The 20086-nt window shown below is 40.2% G+C and overlaps 2 protein-coding genes across 2 annotated transcripts; one reads left to right on the forward strand and one right to left on the reverse strand.

The window, feature by feature from the left end:
• Window positions 1-3355: 3355 nt before the first annotated feature.
• On the reverse strand, window positions 3356-19483 carry LOC131934937 (uncharacterized). Its single transcript, XM_059291207.1, has 5 exons — window positions 19418-19483; window positions 8916-10068; window positions 6708-6979; window positions 5453-5765; window positions 3356-4600 (listed from the first exon to the last, which is right to left on the reverse strand). Exons 2-5 carry the CDS (start codon window positions 9969-9971, stop codon window positions 4421-4423), a joined length of 1821 nt encoding a protein of 606 aa, XP_059147190.1. The 5' UTR covers window positions 9972-10068; window positions 19418-19483; the 3' UTR covers window positions 3356-4420.
• On the forward strand, window positions 15666-16910 carry LOC131934940 (tetra-peptide repeat homeobox protein 1-like). Its single transcript, XM_059291210.1, has 2 exons — window positions 15666-15752; window positions 16278-16910. The coding sequence occupies exons 1-2, from the start codon at window positions 15666-15668 to the stop codon at window positions 16908-16910; spliced, it is 720 nt and encodes a 239-aa protein (XP_059147193.1).
• Window positions 19484-20086: the final 603 nt, after the last annotated feature.

A 20086-nucleotide genomic window follows, 5' to 3' on the forward strand; every position in this document is an offset into this window, starting at 1 on the left:
AGTTCGTTTATTATTGAGATTTCTATGTGTATGTACATTTTATAAATACGCTTGATGTCGAATTATATATATATATATATATATATATATATATGTATATATATATATATATATATATATATATATATATATATACATATATATATATATATACATATATATATATATATATATATATATATATATATATATATATCTAAAACTGAAATTTTACAGAGTAAATCTCTTTTGGACATCGATGCTTTCATCATATTCGGCGTGTGTTCGTTCATAGCTGCCCTGACGCTGTTCCCTCTACCGGAAACACACAACCAGAGCTTGCCAGATATGATTCAGGAAACGGAGACCAAAAAACTTAAACAAGACAATTAAGTTTTCGACTCAACTTTAGCATCAGGCAAAAAAAGTTAAATTATTTTATTATATTTTAGGATAGATATTTCTTAAAACATTTTTAAAAACTTTCTAATTTTTTTCAAAATATGTCGTTAATTATGCTTTTCCAAAAACTTGGTTTTATTACACTTTCTTCATTCATTTTTAAAAGTGACTAATTCAAGATTTTTAAAATTTAAAGTTCAAGCCTCGCCTTGTTGACAAGTATCGCAATTTTCTTAGAAAGATGATGTTTTACTAAATTCTATTTAATTTTTGTTAGAATATCTATCACAATTTCAAACGTGAAATTAATTATCCTCCAAACTTGTTTTAATAAATCACTTCAACATTTGTTTTTAAAAGGTTTTTTTTTTTTTTGTTGTTAATATAATTTTAGATGATCATTAAAATAATTTGAAATGGTCATCTCCCTATCGTAATTTTGCTGTTCGCTTGTGATAACTTTGCTTGTATATGTAATGATGTATGAGCAGAGGCGTAGCGATGGGGGGGGGCGGGGGGGGGGGTACATATGTCCCCGGGCGCCGACCTTAGGGGGCGCCAAAATGGGTGGTAAAAACAAATTAAAATGTAATTTTAGCTGCATTTTTGCATTATAAACAGTTTGACGGGGGGGGGGGGGGGGTGCAAATCAAAAATTTGAGGGGGGGGGGTGCATATCGAAAGTTTGAGGGGGTTGCAAATCAAATTTGCTCCCGAAGGGGCGCCAAATTGAAAGTTTGTCCCCGTGCGCCTCGAAGGGTCGCTACGCCTCTGTGTATGAGTGATAAAAGTGGTAAAACATATAGCTCCAACAGGCAATGTTATGATTTCTGCCTTATTTGTAAGAACTTTAGAATGCAAACAAATAAGTTAAGTTACACGAACAGCAGTGTAAGTGTACAGATTGAAGCGTCATGCCCTAGAATACTCCATGATGCAGCATGCTGGGAAATTAAGGGACGTAACTCCAATATAACAATAAATAAAGATGTAGCTAATAAAAGTACATATTGCATTGGGTACTTTACCTCGTTTTAGATTATTTTTTTAATTGTAAAGACAACCATTGCAAGGATTCATGTTTTGTTTTTAGATATTTTAGTAAACTTTAGTTATATTTGCAGTAAAGTTTACTGTTATTGTGAAAATGAACGTCAATTTGAATTTTTCACAATAACTTCCTTTAAAAGGTTGGACCTCTGTGTTAAGTAAGATCTGTTTATATCATTTTAGAAATGAAGGGGTCGGCGTGGTCGAGTCGGTAAAGCTCATGGTTGCTAAACCGAAATATTTAATAAATTTGTGTTTGCTAAATTAAAAAAAAATAATAAAAGAAGTTAATAAAGCTTCAATATTCTTTATTTTAAATGGGAAAAGGGTTAAAAAATTAAAACACAAAAAAACAACAACCGCGTAACAATTATTTTAAAACTTTGCTGTCGAAAAACAGAGAATGAATATTAAGTACAACCTGTGCATTAATTCAAGAAATAAAAAGGACGGACAAAAGAACCATTGACAAACGGCAGGCGATAAAATGGCCAATTAAGAGCTCAATAACCAACGGACATGGTAGTGTGTTTGTTTAAATTTCTGGCCAGCGGACTAAATTCAAAGACCCGGCAGGGGACAGAACTCTGCCGTGGCAATTACCAGTTATCGTTTCATCTTTACAAATTGCGGGTTCGATTACCAGATTAATCTGGTGTGTTGGGAGTAATTGCAGCAGGGGGGGGGGGGATTGTGTGAGCAAATATTTTTAAATTAAGCTTTTAAATCCGCGCGTTGAATTACAAAACGTTTTAGCTTTAGTAAAAAAAAGGACGCAGTTGTTTTAGTGTTAGTTGGCTTGTTTTGTGTTCTTGAAATATTACGCTCCGTCTTTTTACCCACTCCTAACGGAACAATTTCTTTGAATTTTTACGCATATTTAATTAGCCCTTAAAATAGCCTTTTAAAAAGTTTTTTTTTAAATTAAATTTTAAAGGTTACTTGAACCAATATCAGCGGGTAAAACAGTAGGCAGTAGCGATCAATCAGGTGAGATGGTGTGCACGAATCTTACAGCCAATGTGGACTTAAGTTAGAACTTTGTGTCCTAAAGTTGTGTGATTTAGAATTTGTCTCAGCTAGTACTATTGTAGATATTAGGTCGTGGGATGTTTTTGTCTAGTATGTTCTTAAAACCACGAATTTCTCTTCGGTTACAGATCATTTGTTGTAGGTTAGATTAGAATCGGTTAGAATAGTCTAAAACGTAGGGGAGAGGCGTGTGTGAGTTGAGTTAACCCCGGGGTGTTTAGGTACTGTTATCCCATGGTCGAGTGCGGGTATAGATGTTTGAGTGAACGATTGTGAAGGGGTTGGTTGGTAGCGGCTAGGGTCGAGGGCTTGTTGGTAGCGGCTAAGGTCGAGGGCTTGTTGGTAGCGGCTAAGGTCGAGGGCTTGTTGGTAGCGGCTAGGGTCGAGGTTTTGTTGGTAGCGGCTGGGGTCGAGGTTTTGTTGGTAGCGGCTGGGGTCGAGGGCTTGTTGGTAGCGGCTAGGGTCGAGGGCTTGTTGGTAGCGGCTAGGGTCGAGGGCTTGTTGGTAGCGGCTAGGGTCGAGGGCTTGTTGGTAGCGGCTAGGGTCGAGGGCTTGTTGGTAGCGGCTAGGGTCGAGGGCTTGTTGGTAGCGGCTAGGGTCGAGGGCTTGTTGGTAGCGGCTAGGGTCGAGGGCTTGTTGGTAGCGGCTAGGGTCGAGGGCTTGTTGGTAGCGGCTAGGGTCGAGGGCTTGTTGGTAGCGGCTGGGGTCGAGGGCTTGTTGGTAGCGGCTAGGGTCGAGGGCTTGTTGGTAGCGGCTAGAGACGAGGGCTTGTTGGTAGCGGCTAGGGTCGAGGGCTTGTGGTAAAATGGTGAAGATGAGAACAAATAAAGGTTTGGACCGTGCCTTGAAAACATGTTTTGAGTTGAATGAAAGTTTGGTCGAGACATCTTCCGTAAGTTAATGTTTCAGTTGCCTATTTGATTCAGTCGTCGTTAAAGTGGTGTCTTGAAATAATAAGTCATTAAAATAAGTAAAGCCTTCAAAACCGCGTGAACGTAGTGCGTAAGTAGATTAAAATCAAACACTGGAATGTTCTTTGTGGGACGGCGTGGTCGCGTGGTAGAGCGCACGACTACTAACACGAAGGTTGCTTCATAGGTTCGAGTACCTACAACCTCTCCGGTCCCCCCACCCAGCTTCGATCAGCAACTGACGGGGTTCGGGAAGTGAGATGGCGGTGGGACCATGTGCTGGCCGCACTACTAGTTCATACACCGTATTTAGAGAAACAGAGGAACTCTCCTTCACCTGCCCCATGAACTGTAAATGGATTTTGGGATGCCCATATACTGTTAAATAGACTAACTGGGTCTTCCCATCAGCTATGCAGAATTTATCAGAACATGGGATTCTACTAATCTTGCTGTCATATCGAAGGTCGCATTAGCACGTTTGTTTTCGTTATGTTTTTCTCTGGTAACGTAGACATCACAGCGAGGGTTTGACATGTTAGAATAGCGGTTATTTTTTTTTTTTTTTTTTTTTTTTTTATAATCATTATAATCTAATCGCAATTTTAGGGTATGTTAGACCAGCGATTGGATGGGTTGACGACTAATTGAATCAAATTGCATTACAATAAAATACAAAGGGCATCCAAGATTTAAACTGTTGTAAATTTAAAAAAAAAATTGGTATCTGAAACTTGACTACAAGTAGCTTATCTTTTTGACAAGTTATAAATTTAGCTCTACGAGACATAATTAGATATAACTTTTAGTTTCACTTAGATTTCACGTGCAGCTTATACCAAACACTTGAGTAAACAGGAAATTTACCAATCAACAAGTTATTGTCTCCATTTTGGCATATTACTTCCCCTAGTTTGACAGAATCAGCTGTTTTTATCTCATTTCTCTCCCTTTGTTTATATCCCCTGTTGTCTTTATCTCCCTTAGTCGTATTCCTTTTATCCCCGTAATCCAACAGCTCAGTCATTTATCAAACCGCAGCACCGCTAGAAGTGCATGGGCAGGATGTAAGTCTTCAGCTCCGAGGGTATACTAAGCCCATGGACCCTGTCCGTCCTACGCCCACACGCCTCCCACACCGCCCATGCGCTGGAGTCTCTCAGGGGATGCACCTGACGACTTCGTCGGTCAAGTTCAGCTTTCACGACCTTGACATAGTTTTGAACCTACGGGGGAAAAAAACAATGTTTAACTCAGCCTTTTAGTATTACTCAAATACTTTTATTTTATATAGCTTATGTTATTCAAAGTGTATTTCAAAATATAGCTATGAGTTATGAATATGTATGTTTCTATTGATAGATGTAGGGTTACATTGGTAGTTACGCTGTGTTCACAAACTAGCTCTAACCCTTATCTCAAGATCTAGTTGTAAAATATGATCCTTAACTCTAGCTATAAAACCGTAACATGTTTCTGTGACCTGGGCATATGAAGCGATAGTGTTGTCAGCACTATGCCCAGACGCCTTTACTTTCCCTAACGTAAATTAGCTACCCATCAGTGTTTGGTGGACTCAGGGATGTTCTATTGACGAACCCGGGATCGTACTCGAGACTTTCGGGTTAGCAGCCTAGTACTCTACCGATGAGGCCACGCCGTACCATCAAATAATCATAATCATAAAACCTTATTTTATAAAGATAACAATATAAGGCAAGGGGGACTTTATGTATGTAATGGGACATCTCTTAATCTACCATGGTGTGTGTGATGTGAAGAAAGGGATACAGGACAGATTTCATTATCACTTCTACACCAGAGTTTCTTCCAGGCATCTCTTCGGGTGAGGGGTGAGGAGGGGGGCTCCCAGCCCTTCTCCCCCCCCCCCCCCCCCCCCCCCCCGAACGAAATAGAATTTATTTTTTTAAAATATATACTTTTAACAGTGTCTGCCCCTCCCCACTCAGCCCCTAGGTCATTAGGAAATTTTAGTCCGACCCTCGCCCCCCCCCCCCCGAAAATTGTATGTGCCCCCCCCCCCCCTCCCCGGAGAAAAAACACTTATCTACACCCACCTGTTCCGACAAGGCTCTGCCGTGGTCCTTCATAAAAATCACGTAACAGTCCCGTATACAGCCCTGTCGCATGAACATACACAGTCGGCAGATGGTCAGGGCGTCGTCCATGTGATGCCTCTTGGGGTCGGCCTCCTTCAGCGTACCCAGGCGCTGGAACAGCTGGTCAAAGTACACGTTGATGGCGTACTTGCCGTCTACCTTCAGGTTGGGGTTGGCCCCGTGACGTAGTACACAGCGCACCATGGCCGGGTCCACGCCCAGCGTCACGCTTGACTTGGCCATCTGGTGGAGGACGGTCCCTTGGAGGATGCTGGGGGGGTGGGGGTGGGTGGGGAGGGGGGAGAGATTGAAGATGTAATAGGAAATAAAATATTAAAGATGTAATAGGAAAAGTAAAGTTTCCCTTTCAAATCTGACGGTCTATGGGGCAAGTGAAGTAGAGGTCACTTGTTTCTGTAACCTCGGCATATGAAGAGATAGTGTGGTCAGCACTTTGCCCAGCCGCCTCTACTTTCCCTAACGTGAGTTAGGTACCCATCAGAGTTGGGTGGACTCAGGGACGGTCTCTGACATAACCCGGATTCGAACTCGAGACTTACGGGTTAGCAGTCCAGCTCTCTACCGCTAGAAATAAAGTATTGAAGATGTTATAAGAAATAAAGCAGTGCAGATGTAATGGGAAATAAAGCATTGAAGATGTTATAAGAAATAAAGAATTGAAGATGTAATTGGAAATAAAGTTTGAAGATGTAATTGGAAATAAAGTATTGAAGTTGTAATGGGAAGTAAAGTATTGAAGATGTAATTGGAAATAAAGTTTGAAGATGTAATTGGAAATAAAGTTTAAAGATGTAATTGGAAATAAAGTTTGAAGATGTTATGGGAAGTAAATGGGAAGCTTGGTTATCATTTGCATAAATGAGCATTAAAATGTATTGAAGATATTTTTAGAAGCATGAAGGACATTTTAGGAAAAATGCATTGAAAATATTATAGGGGTGGGGGTGGGGAGCATGCATTAAGAAAAGGGTTGTTAGACCGTTTTAGGAAAAATGCGTTTAAGGTATTATGGATACAGTTACATTGAAGAAGTTCTGGAAAAAAACATTAATATAAGATTCTTTTCAAAACTCTTAGCTATTTCTATAGACAAAGAATGTATTCAAAATATACGAAACTGAAAACGTGTGTATGTTTCAAAAAGATTATTTCAAATCAACAACTAGGACAAAGAATATGACAAATGACCTACATCTTATCGGGATTTCCCACGTAACCCACGTGGTTCATGTTGGCGTGGTTGTTCATGAGCACCCCGGCACAGTCTTCCACAAACTTCACCCCCAGGGTCGGGGACTGCAGGTACTGGGCATAACTCTCTACCGTCTGCAGCAGGCAGTGCAGGGCGGAGCTGAATGCCTGGCGCCCCGTCACCTTCTTGGCCGCCTGCTTGGGGTGGCGTCGCTCAAATCTCGTCTCGTCGAAGCTCGGGTCGGCGCCGTTCTTCAGCAGAACTCGTAGGGTCTGTGGATGAATGACACATGGGGTAGATGAAGTAGAGTTCATCTGTTTCAATGACCGCGGTATACAAGGGGGTAATGTGGTCAGCACTATGCACAGGCGTCTTTGTTTCACTAAAAAGAGTTAGGTACCCATCAGAGCTGGGTGATTTGAACTCGAGACTTGCTGGTCAGAAGTCTAGCGCTCTACCGCTAGGCCACGCCGTCCCTTGACGAATGTTGGTTCGATTGAAATCCGAGATGTTGGGGTTGGGGTGGGGTAAAGGGATGCATATGTGTGTTAAGTATTTTGTTTCAATCCACGTAGCTTAATTATGATATACTATGATTGGCAGGCTGAACCTTCTGTTATATATCTTCATTTTTTTTTCGTATGTATCTAGAAACAGGTGAACTCTACTTCGCCTGCCACAGGGACCAGTAAGATTCGAAAGGGTACTTTTTGTTTTGGTTATTGCACACAATTTTTGTGGTCGAGCCACAGAACTCAATAGCTAGACCGAACTGCTGGAGTTCAATTCCAATCTCGAATTAGCAGTGTATCTGACTTAATTAGATAGAGTAGAGGCGGCTTAACATATAACTGACATCGTTATCTTTCTTGTGCAGAGGTCACCAAAAAAAAGCTAAACTCTACTTCACCCGCCATATCAACTGTCAATTACCCGGAAATTTACTTTCAGTTATGGAGATTATATTTTTTTTTTTACTATTATTTTAATTTTTTTCTGCCGGCGAATAAAATTGTTTAGCTGGTCAATTCAATGTTATCTTGATGATAATAATCATAACAATGAACGATTCATGTAATCATTAAATCAATGATTATGGCGGGATATAACAAGCTGCCATTTTATCAGAGCCACGTCACTGTCTGGGCCGAGGTATGTCAGGGTCACCGGGTAACGAGGTCGATAGACCCAGGGGTCACGCGTGCGTGGTCATATTTTTATCGAAGTCCCGCTTGTTGTTATTGATCTCGTTAACACGACGTGATCGAAATCGGGCTAGACGGTAACAGAGTTACCGGACCTAATTAAAGATAATGGGTTGTCTTGATCCGGTGGCGTTACTAGGTGGGGTGCAGGGGGGGGGGGGTCCGCCCCGGGTGGCCTCTTTGAGGAATGCAAACATGGGTTAAAAATGTAAAAAAAAAAAATTAAAATAACTTTCTAAATTATAAAAATTCAAATTAGAGAATAATACAACTAAAGGTGCTCGGACGTATTTCATTATGACTGTCATACAGCTGTTTATTACGTTACTAGATTGACTGAATTTACCATGACCTAATGTTTTGTGTGACTAAATTTACCATGATCTAATGTTGTGACTAAATTTACCATCACCTAATGTATTGTATGACTAAATTTACCATGACCTAATGTATTGTGTGACTAAATTTACCATGACCTAATGTTGTGTGCGACTAAATTTACCATGATCTAATGTCTTGTGTGAATAAATTTTCCATGACCTAATGTTTTGTGTGACTAAATTTACTATCAAATAATATTTTGTGTGACTAAATTTACTATCACCAAATGTATTGTGTGACTAAATTTCCCATGATCTAATGTCTTGTGTGACTAAATTTACCATGATCCAATGTATCGTGTGACTAAATTTACCGTGACCTAATGTTTTTGTGACTAAATTTACCATGCCATAATGTATTGTGTGACTAAATTTACCATGACCTAATGTATTGTGTGACTAAATTTACCATGACCTAATGTATTGTGTGACTAAATTTACTATGACCTAATGTATTATGTGACTAAATTTCCCATGACCTAAGGTGTGACTAAATTTACCATGACCTAATGTCCTATGTGACTAAATTTCCCATGACCTAAAGTGTGACTAAATTTACCATGACCTAATGTCCTATGTGACTAAATTTCCCATGACCTAACATATAACGCAACAAGACTTACTTTGACGTAATACTGTGTATGGGAGTAGTCATGGAAACAGAAGGCGTGGGTCAACAGGCTGTACATGGGGTACGTCCGGCAGGGCAGCTTAGCACTGACGTCATGTCCGTGCCGCACCAACACTTCCGTCGTCTGCGCCAAGCGCAGGTAACTCCTGATCCCCTGAACGGAGGTGTAGGTAAACAACACGTGGAAGAAGTTCATGCCCTTAAACATGTGTTTTGTTTCTCGTCCTAAACTTAACAGCAGATCCAGACACTCGGGGTAGGCGTGGTGGAGACACACGTCAACAGCTGACTCCCACTCCCCGCGGGTGGGCGTCTCGCTGTGAAGCAGCAGAGCCAGGGTTTGCGGGCTGTCGGCCAGACACGCGAGGGTGAAGTCGCTCTTGTCGACCATGTTCTCGGCAGCGTGCGCCTTCAGGATGCATTGGTTTAAAATTGCGCGGACGCACGGGAGGTTCCCCACCCGCGAGGCAAGTTCCAGAGGGGTTGTTGCTACGTGGTGGTTGTTTTTCAAGATGGAGCAGAGATCTTGTAGGCTGTGGATTTGATAGCTTGTACGACCATGAGGTAATGACGTTAAAGAGGACGAGGATGAAGAAGAAGCAGACGAGTTGGAGCTGTTTGGTTTGCTGTTGTAAATATGCAACATTGTGATAATCGGACTAGGTTTTTCTGATTGTTTGGCGTTGATGCTATTTAAAACTGTTTCCGGTACGCGGATGGGTATTTTCGAGGGGAGATAATCATCCGGTCGGTGCTGGAGTAAAATCTGCAGGACAGTTCTCGCCCCTAGCAGCGCGGCCAGGTGACAATATGGCGTGACTTCCGGCAGGTGCGGCCTGACAAAGTAGCCGTGCTGCAGTAGAAACGTCACCACCTCGCTGTTGTTGCCGATGATGACGTGATGCATGACGTCTAGGCCGTCGGAGTCCCGCCATGACATCACTTCCTCCAATGGGGCTATTTCTAGAAGGCCTCTGATTTTTCTAGAGTTCTCCCCCTTTTTAGCCAGTTGAACAAACGTTAAAATATCGCTGGAGTAGGCTCCCATCTTGAATCCCACTCTCTGTCCAATCAGAATTCAAGATAACAGGACCGCGCATTCATTGGTTGGTTCTTGTTGACAGTTCTTTACACACAAACATTTACTGCAGATTTAAAAAAGAAATTCAGTTAATTAATTAGTTAATTAACTTCACTGCTTTCTAATTGGGAAATTATATTCTACAAACAATACTAAATGTTCAAAGTTTGTGAGCTTGTGAGATGAACAGATAAATCACTTTCAACACGAGAATCTGTTTCGCTAAACGTAAAATAATTATTGTATTATATATGTATAACATATTGTATTACCTTTGCTTACCTAGGGTCAGGGTGGTTAGAGTGGTGAGGGTGGGGGGGGGGGGGGATTTCGAGTGTCTGACCATATTATCTTTGTGACAAAGATTGTCTCGCATTTAAAAATTATATATATATATATATATATATATATATATATATATATATATATATATATATATATACATATATAAATGTAGCACGACGTATCGTTTAGTGATAATGAACATGTTAATGAATGGAAATAATGTGTTCTTTTATACTCACAATTTTCAAATGCAAAAAAAAAAAAAATTAAGTTAATTCAATTTAATTAAAGTGGACGGCTGATCAATGCGAATCGTTTTTTCGCAAGTGTCGCCTCAAAGACACATTTCGGTGCTAAACACTTTATTCGGGTAACTGGGCCCACCCTATTAGCGCCTCCAGTGCGAGTGTTTTGCCACTCTAAGTATCAAACCTAAACAAAATTTGAAATGCCAATAAGGTGGTGATAAATTTGGCTAGCTGCGGAATGAATATGTAAGAGAAAAAATAATTGAATGAAAAATACACAGAATAAGATTGAAGACACTGTTTATAAAGGCTCAGCTAGCCCTTGGTAATTGAAAAAAGTTAGACAGTGTTAGATAATATATATATATATATATATATGTATATATATATATATATATATATATATATATATATATATATATATATATATATATATTTATAAATATATATATATATATATATATATATATATATATATATATATATATATATATATATATATATATATATATATAACATTTGACATCAAATGTTTGGACAATATAATGTTGCACTTTTGAATACAACTAATAACAGCATCAACTGAGTTCATCAGTACTAGCTTTTCTAAAAGCGCAGCACTTCCAACGGGCTGTCCTCTGTACAATAGCCTAGTTGGTCACGTGACCGTTCTGTGTGTCTCTCCCCCCCCCCCCCCCCCCCATGAACCATGGCGTGACAATATTTGACAGCCCTGTCATACGAGCTGTCAGCTGTCGACGGCTGTTAGTTGAACGGATCGCTGTACGTCTGTTGATCCAGCACTTGTTAGACTTCATTAGAGGCTTGACAGCCGAGTCAGCTTGTCACCGATGTGATACCTGCCAACCATCAACCTTTCTTTTTTTTTAAAGCCGTTTCCACCAAGTTTTTATTAAAAGCAGTTGTTGTGTTTTTTCCCTATAATAAAAAGTCCCGTTAGAACCTTATCACGTGGTGTCTAGTTCTTGTTTTGTTCTGTTTTAGGTATTTATATGTGGATTTTCCGATAGGGGGAGTGCTTTATATGTGTAATTTCCGATAGGGTGGGTGCTTTATATGGGTAGTTTCCGATAGGGTGAGTGCTTTATATGGGTAGTTTCCGATAGGGTGAGTGGGGATTTTCCGACAGGGTGAGTGCTTTATATGGGTAGTTTCCGATAGGGTGAGTGCTTTATATAGGTAGTTTCCGATAGGGTGAGTGCTTTATATGGGTAGTTTCCGATAGGGTGAGTGCTTTATATGGGTAGTTTCCGATAGGGTGAGTGCTTTATATGTCATTTCCGATAGGGTGAATGCTTTATATGGGTAATTTTCGATTTAGTAAAGGCTTTATATGTGGACTTTCCGAGATAGAAAATGCTTTATATGGAGACTACGAAAGAGCGATTGCTTTATATGGGTACTTTCCTATAGGGTGAATGCTTTATATTGGGAATTTTCAAGAGAATGAGTGCTTTATATGGGGCGTATACTGATACCGCGAGTGATTTCAATAGTAATGCCGTGGGAGGTTTTTTCAGTAGTTCCGAAACCCCGAGTGTTTTATCTAAAATCAAACATTCCAGAAAAGGCTTGCTAATCTGATGACGACACACGGAAGCAATCATCCATCATCACTGATTATTAGATCAAACATCATCAATCGGGCAATCAGGAAGTCGTACGGCAAATGTTGAAGTATGCGTCTTGCAAGAGGGCGGGGGAAGGGAGGTGGAGGAGGGGGGGGGGGGTGACAGACGGTCCAATCGTCCAACAAGTGCTGGTTGTGTCAGACATTTCGTGCAGCAGTTAATATCTGTGCCAGACGTCTCGTCTAGCGACTGAGTACACGTCTCTGGCAGTGTTTCTTCCAGACTTTTTTCTCCGGGAATGCTCTTGGACAGTAGCGTAGCGAGGGGGGGGGGACGACATATGTCCCCGGGCGCCGAGCTTAGGGGGCGCCAAAATGGGTTGGAAAAATAAATTGAAAGATTGAGGGGGGGTTGGTGCAAATCAAAATCTCGAGGGGGGGGGTGCAAATCGAAAGTTTGAGGGGGGTGGAAATCGAAATCTCGAGGGGGGGGGGGGGGGTGCAAATCGAAAAGTTTGTCCCCGGGCGCCTCTGCTCTTGAAATTTTCAGGGGGGGGGGACTAAAATTTCCGGGGGGCGCACACTGTTAAAAGTATATAAAAGTATATTTTCTATATAAATTCCATTTAATTCGTGGGGGGGGGGGGGGTAGACTTTCTTCGGGGGGAACGGGGGGGGAGGGGCTCAGAAACTCTGGTCTCTGATACAGGTCTCTCTTGCACGTCTTTGATATAAGTCGCGGGAGTTCTATAAATCTACCATGGTGTTGTAGCGTGAAGAAAGGGCTTAATAATAATAATAATAATAATAATAATAATAATAATAATAATAATAATAATAATAATAATAATAATAATAATAATAATAATAATAATAATAATAATAATAATAATAATAATAATAATAATAATAATAATAATAATAATAATAATAACGAGCCGACCCGCGGTGTATCATACGCCGCTATTTAGTTGTTGTTTTTTCTACTTTTCAGTAATTCATAATTTGTGAATTCGACAGTACCAATGCTCCCCTCCCCCCCCCCCCCCCCGGGAAAGCAGCCTCCTCTTAGTTACCTCCTCTTAGTTTAAAATCGTTTCAAACTAAATTATCTGCCCCTTATAGCCGTCACCAAACCCGTCTCTGTGATTGTAAAAATTTAGCGTGGACAACGGCTCACCAGATCATGTGGGGGGTGGGGGGTTGTGGTAGGGATAGAGAGGAAGAGAGGGGACTGCAAGGCGCTTGCAGCTTGTTTTCTAACGTCTCCCAGAAGAGAATTATATATATAGATAATACACTTTATCTTATAGCGGTGCTTTAGAAGCCATGGCGAAGGTATTTTTTTCCACATTGGCCGTATTAGAAACAAATAATATCAACATTTTAAAATAAAATAGCAATTAAATATGAAAGACATAGTAGTAAATGTTTGCGTGCTGTCCATTGACTTCATAAACAAAGTTCATTTAACGGCGTTATAATATTCAAAACTATGTTTTTAATGTCTCGTTTTATGAACTCCTCCCTTACATACTAATATATATATATATATATATATATATATATATATATATATATATATATATATATATATATATATGCTCACGAACGTGTATATGTTTACAAAATGTTGGACTGTGGCCATTCCTGTTACGATTTCCCCGCTTTACATATTCCCAGATATATTAATGCTTCGTTTTATGAACGCTCCATTTAATAATGTCTCAGGCTATGAGCATACCACAAAATGCAAATTAAATGTCCCGAACTACGAATATTATTACCAGCCCTGTCGCCCCCCCCCCCCCCAAATCTGGACTAAATTTATTAAAAAAAAAAGCAACCAAATACAACACACACACAGAGGCGTATCGAGGGCGGGGCAGAGGTGCGGACCGCACCGGCTGCCACCATTTAGGGGGTTGACACCAAGGCAAAAAGGCATATACACATACATGTACCGTATGCGGCATATATTTAAATTATGGGCCTATGTAGGCCGACACAAACACACACATACACACACATACACACACACACATATATATATATATATATATATATATATATATATATATATATATATATATATATATATATATATATATATGTGACCGAGTGTAGTTGCATCTTCTGCTCGACAACGCCAAATGTAACGAGTCTATTTGCTCAGTCTACACAACATTGACCACAATATAGATACTCGAAGATGCAGGTTTACCATTGATCCTTTTATTACATGAATCAAAAAGAAATGCTTCACAATAATATAATGAATCAACTGACCCCCAACAGTCCTCACTAGTCTTCACATAACTGAATGCACATGTCTATCGTCCTTATTAACACAATACGGCTAACCCGTTCAATAACCAACTTGATACTGCCACTCTCCTACTGACTGACTGACTGATCCTCACTGATCATCCGATCCTCGTTCTGTCTCCCCCGATCTCAGCCGTCGCCTTCCTATATATCCCTTCGTATTCGTAATCGGATTCGTAATCGTAATCGTAATCGTAATCGATTCTAATCGTTGCATCAGAATGTTAATTACGCCGCTTCTGTCGTACAGTCCGATTAATAAGCCATCTGCACTGTGACGTCAGCCTGTGAACTGCGCAGCGGCTTTGTGATCGTTATCAGCCTAACACCTGCACTATTGCGTTGTTATCATCTCTGGTAACTACACCTAGTTACATATATATATATATATATATGGGAAGGGGTGGCACCAAGGAGTGCCGCACGGGTTGACACCCGACCTAGCGACGCCACTGCCTACACATTCCACATCAGACAAACCACTTTATCATTAAAACTCCAGGTCACCATGACCTACCCCGAGAAAACTTGGGTGGCTATCTTTGCGTCAACCCAAACACGCAACCAGTTTAATGACATCCCGTTCACCTTTCAACCCCCGCACAATCGCCCCATGAAGTCCATTAATGACCCACCCTCGGCGTCTCCCCCTAGCGAACAATACATTCAACTGAAACCCATTTCCCGATAATTACTACACTTCAAAGAAAGAGACCGTTCGCTTAAGTAACATTTAAAGCAGTTACACCGTGTTAAGGGAGTCGGCAGTTGAAAGGTTTAGTTCATTACATTAAATTACAATAATAAAAGATTATCATAAAGAATTAAGTCTTTAGAAAATATTTTTTTTAGAAAACGTGTTTTGGCCTTTTGTCGTTTTATGCCAGATTTTTAAAAATCTGGCCAATACTTCACTCAAAGCTTTCATATGTCAATGCTTTATACCTAGGTGTAAGTGCCCCGGTGGCCTATAAAAAATACCGCGCTAAAGTAGGTTTTAAAAAACTGTAATCGATCGATAATCGATTACACATATGTACGATCGGTTTGTGTATTGAACCGATTGGCTGGTGGTTGTGTTTGGTTTGGGAATAGATTGATTCGATTGGTATTGATGAGGTTATCGAAAAGTTAGACTTGGGAGAAGTCGGGGGCTACGATGAGGGTCACTGCGTAGTTTACTCACGTATGGGCAGGGAAGGGGCAAGGATGAGATCTGGGAAGTGGGAAACCAACAGAGACGCCAGTTGTTTATCAGATTCAAAATACAACGGGCAAGACTTCTTTCAGACCTGGGTTGGCTCTGGTATGTAAGTCAAAGCAAAGATGGGTATCTCATCTAGATTCGCTTCTATCTTCTATATATATATATATATATATATATATATATATATATATATATATATATATATATATATATATATATATATATATATATATATATATATATATATATATATATATATATATATATATATATATATATATGTATATATATATATATATATATATGTATATGTATATGTATATGTATATGTATATGTATATGTATATATATATGTATATATATATATATATATATATATATATATATATATATATATATATATATATATATATATATATATATATATATATATATAAGACAATTATTTTTAAATCAGAGTCTCCTACTATCCTAATAAGCTTGTAACAGCACCTTAAGTTATTGCAGACCCCCCCCGCCCCGGTCATAAATAAACGACCCTCCCCCCCACTACCCAACCCCTACCTTGTCAAGAATACTTTACATTGTCTGCTGTTTTAATTGCTTTGTCACAGACAACCTTCAAAGAGGATTTTCTATTTTTGTTTCTTCTACACTTCCCTCCAACACCTGGACCTGTCCCAACACCTGGACCTGTCCCAACACCTGTCCCAACACCTGGACCTGTCCCAACACCTGGACCTGTCACAACACCTGGACCTGTCCCAACACCTGGACCTGTCCCAACACCTCGACCAGTCCCAACACCTGGACCTGTCACAACACCTGGACCTGTCACAACACCTGGACCTGTCCCAACACCTGGACCTGTCCCAACACCTGGACCTGTCACAACACCTGGACCTGTCACAACACCTGGACCTGTCCCAACACCTGGACCTGTCCCAACACCTGGACCAGTCCCAACACCTGTCCCAACACCTGGACCTGCCCCAACACCTGGACCTGTATCAACACCTGGACCTGTCACAACACCTGGACCTGTCCCAACACCTGTCCCAACACCTGGACCTGTCCCAACACCTGGACCTGTCCCAACACCTGGACCTGCCCCAACACCTGGACCTGTATCAACACCTGGACCTGTCACAACACCTCGACCTGTCCCAACACCTGGACCTGTCCCAACACCTGGACCTGTCCCAACACCTGGACCTGTCACAGCACCTGTCCCAGCACCTGGATGAATCACCTTTTGCAGGTACTCAATTCCGCTTAGTTAGGTAATCAATTACCAGCATTTTACCTGAAATCACATAGTCTATCTAGATCGAACTATTCTGAATCGTATGTTTTATTTACTGCTTTCGTCTATTTATAGCACACCTGTATCTCACTACCCAGACGAAGCGTGGATATCAGAAATGTTTGCCTTTGACAGTCTAGCGCTGCGTCTCTATCTAATCTATCTTTGATGAGGTGGTGTGTTGGTACTGACGAAACTCAAATCGACGGGGCCGTTTTATCGGGGCCATTTTGTCATGGGTCGTCATGTTATGACGGGACGCTCCTGAGGCCGTGCTGCCTTCTCCTTTAATCAAAAGCCAGTCGTCAAAGTCTTGGGAATATGCACTGGGATCCGAACCCGAAACGTTCAGACACGAAGTTCAGTGCTTTACTTCAAGACCAATGTGATCACCAATCGGGTTTCTTCCAGACATATTTTTTCGGCGAGAAAATCAACTTTCAAGGGGTGGGGGAAGGGTAAGGTGGACACATTTTAAAATACATATTTTTATATAAATTTTATATTTTTCAATTTCGTAAAGTGGACGTGCTCCCTGTGGGGGGAGAGGGGTGGGAGCGCAGGCACCTCCTGATTGTATTCCCTTAATGGGATGACGTGGTCGGATGGTAGAGCTCATGACTGCTAACCAGACTAACCAGAAAGTCTCGAGTTCGGATCTTGGGCTCTAGTCTGTATACCGTCCCTGAGTCCATCCAGCTCTGATGGGTACCTAACTCTTTTTAGGGCAACAAAGGCGGCTGGATATAGTGCTGACCACATTATCCCTTTGTCACTAAAACATATGAACTCTACTACATCTGCCTTATGGGTCTTGTCGTGGGCAAGAACGGGAAAATATGATGATAATTCCCCCAATGAATAGCCACCCCCTAGCTATAATTACACGTTAACTATTCCATTTTATAAATAAAACGGGAGGTACTTCTACACCAGAAAGAAAAAAAAATGTTTAAAAAAATGTAAACGTCTGCTAACAACAAATCTCTCAATCATTAACTTTTGACGGCTCGGGTTACTTTCCAGGCCAACTTTTTAAAAAACTGTCAGTGCAGTTTGTGAATGCGGTGAATGCACTGGTGCCGAGATTCCGGTATTGACTGGGGCATGTTTTCATCCAGAGACTCCGCAAACACGGGGTGTTCGATATTTCTTGTTGTTGAAGGTCAGATGTCAAGGTCGGATTTAAAGGTACAAAGTTAAATATAGAGTCAGACGTGCATTCATGTGCAAGTTACACTGAACCGTAATATAACTACAATAGACGTATTGTATTGCTTATTATAGAAGGCTTGGTGCGAAAGCCTAATTTCGTTTTCACAGGGAATACCCGAAGTCAGTTGCGTAGATCTAGTTTCGGCAGGAGGAATTCCCGATTTTGTTGCCAGTGTTTTTAGTCTGTTAATATCATGTTTACGTCTAATACAAAAAGTAGGTCTGTTGTAAAGGTTTTAAAACCAAACCGATTTAGGAGTATTTACAAACTTAAAACAACCTTTCGAACCCTAACACCCCTCCCATCCTAATATACCTTAATAAGAAAAGACAGAACCCCTATTTTCATGTTAACTTTTAACCACACTACAAAAGTAGCCCATGTTAACTTTTAACTATTTTAACAAAGAAGCCTATGTTATTTTTTAACACTCATCAAATGCAACCCACGTTAACTTTTAACCACTCGACAAAAGTACCTCATGTTAACTTTTAACCATTTTAATAAGGTGGCAAATGTTACCTTTTAACCACTAGATTAAAGTAACCCAAAGTTAACTTTTAACCACTAAAAAGTAGCCATTGTTAACTTTTAACCACTCAAAAAAGTAGCCCATGTTAACTTTTAACCACTCAAAAAGTAACCTATGTTAACTTTTAACCACTCGACAAAAGTACCCCATGTTAACTTTTAACCATTTTAACAAGGTAGCCCATATTCACTTTTAACCACTAGATTAAAGTAACCTATGTTAACTTTTAATCACTAAAAAGTAGCCATTGTTAACTTTAAACCACTCGACAAAGTAGCCCATGTTAACTTTTTAACTACTAAAAAGTAGCCCATGTTAACTTTTAACCACTGAACAAAAGTAACCCATGTTAACTTTTAACCACACAACAAAAGTAGCCCATGTTAACTTTTAACCACTGAACAAAAAGTAATTCATGTTAACTTTTACCACTAGACAAAAGTAACCCATGTTAACTTTTAGCCCATGTTTATTTCAAAACATCAATCACTAATTCATGCTCGTGATTCTAAACTATCGCAATAACTTGGCCGAAAATTCCAACTTTCCTGTCTCATTATTAAAAAAAAAAATTCGAAGTAAAATCCCCGCAAACATAATAAAATAAAAAAAACCTGCTACTTTATATGTTGTTTCCTAAATACGATTAAAATGTTTGTAAGAAAATGCTTTTAAAAACAACAATAGATAATTACCTTACCTGTGAGCAGAGAAAAAACAAAAGCTGCGCTGACGTTCAAGAAGTCTCGGGTCGCTTGTAGCAGTCCCTATCAACACCCACCTCAAACAAATGCTGTTTATAAAGGTTTAGTCACGTGACACCCTACCGCCCCCCCCCCCCCCCCGGTTTATCAGACATTTCAATCTCAGCCCTGATTGGTCCCGCACTAATCGATATCATCGATCTGTAGCTTTGTCACTCTAAAAGGAATTTCGAGTCGCAGAGTTTTAAAGCAGGAGAGTCTACCCTGGTACGGCGCCCGCACTCTGTAGGAAAGTAAATAGTTTGTCGTTTGACGGCCCCAGTTTTTTTTACATGGGCCAAAGTTCGACAACTCGAGCAGGAACGATAACTGCGATTGTTTTTGGGTTTTTTTAAGGTTCGAAACCAAAATAAATATTGTTGAGAACGATAAAAATGTATTTGAAGGATTTATTTTTTCAATTTAAAAAACCGCCAATTTTGATTTCAGTTTTCTTGACATTTTTAAAGACCTCCTAGACCTAAACAGAGAAGCCCATCAACAAATATAATCAGACCACGTGACATCAACAAACCAACGTGACATCAGGAAATTCAAGTGACATCAGCAAACCAACGTGACATCAGCAAACCAACGTGACATAAAACCCCTACCTGACATCAACA

This window comes from Physella acuta, unplaced genomic scaffold (assembly GCF_028476545.2).
Source record: "Physella acuta isolate Inbredline_101_S28 unplaced genomic scaffold, ASM2847654v3 ptg000123l, whole genome shotgun sequence".
NCBI classification, from domain to species: domain Eukaryota; kingdom Metazoa; phylum Mollusca; class Gastropoda; family Physidae; genus Physella; species Physella acuta.

Excerpts from the sequence above, each read along its gene's own strand:
- LOC131934937 (XM_059291207.1), bottom strand. The coding sequence starts at position 9,971 with ATGGGAGCCTACTCCAGCGATATTTTAACGTTTGTTCAACTGGCTAAA. Across the intron at positions 5,766-6,707 it reads GTGGGAAATCCCGATAAGAT|CATCCTCCAAGGGACCGTCC; the intron begins GTAGGTCATTTG and ends CCACCCCCCCAG. Across the intron at positions 4,601-5,452 it reads GCAGAGCCTTGTCGGAACAG|GTTCAAAACTATGTCAAGGT; the intron begins GTGGGTGTAGAT and ends TTTCCCCCGTAG.
- LOC131934940 (XM_059291210.1), top strand. The coding sequence starts at position 15,666 with ATGAGATCTGGGAAGTGGGAAACCAACAGAGACGCCAGTTGTTTATCA. Across the intron at positions 15,753-16,277 it reads AAGACTTCTTTCAGACCTGG|ACAACCTTCAAAGAGGATTT; the intron begins GTTGGCTCTGGT and ends GCTTTGTCACAG.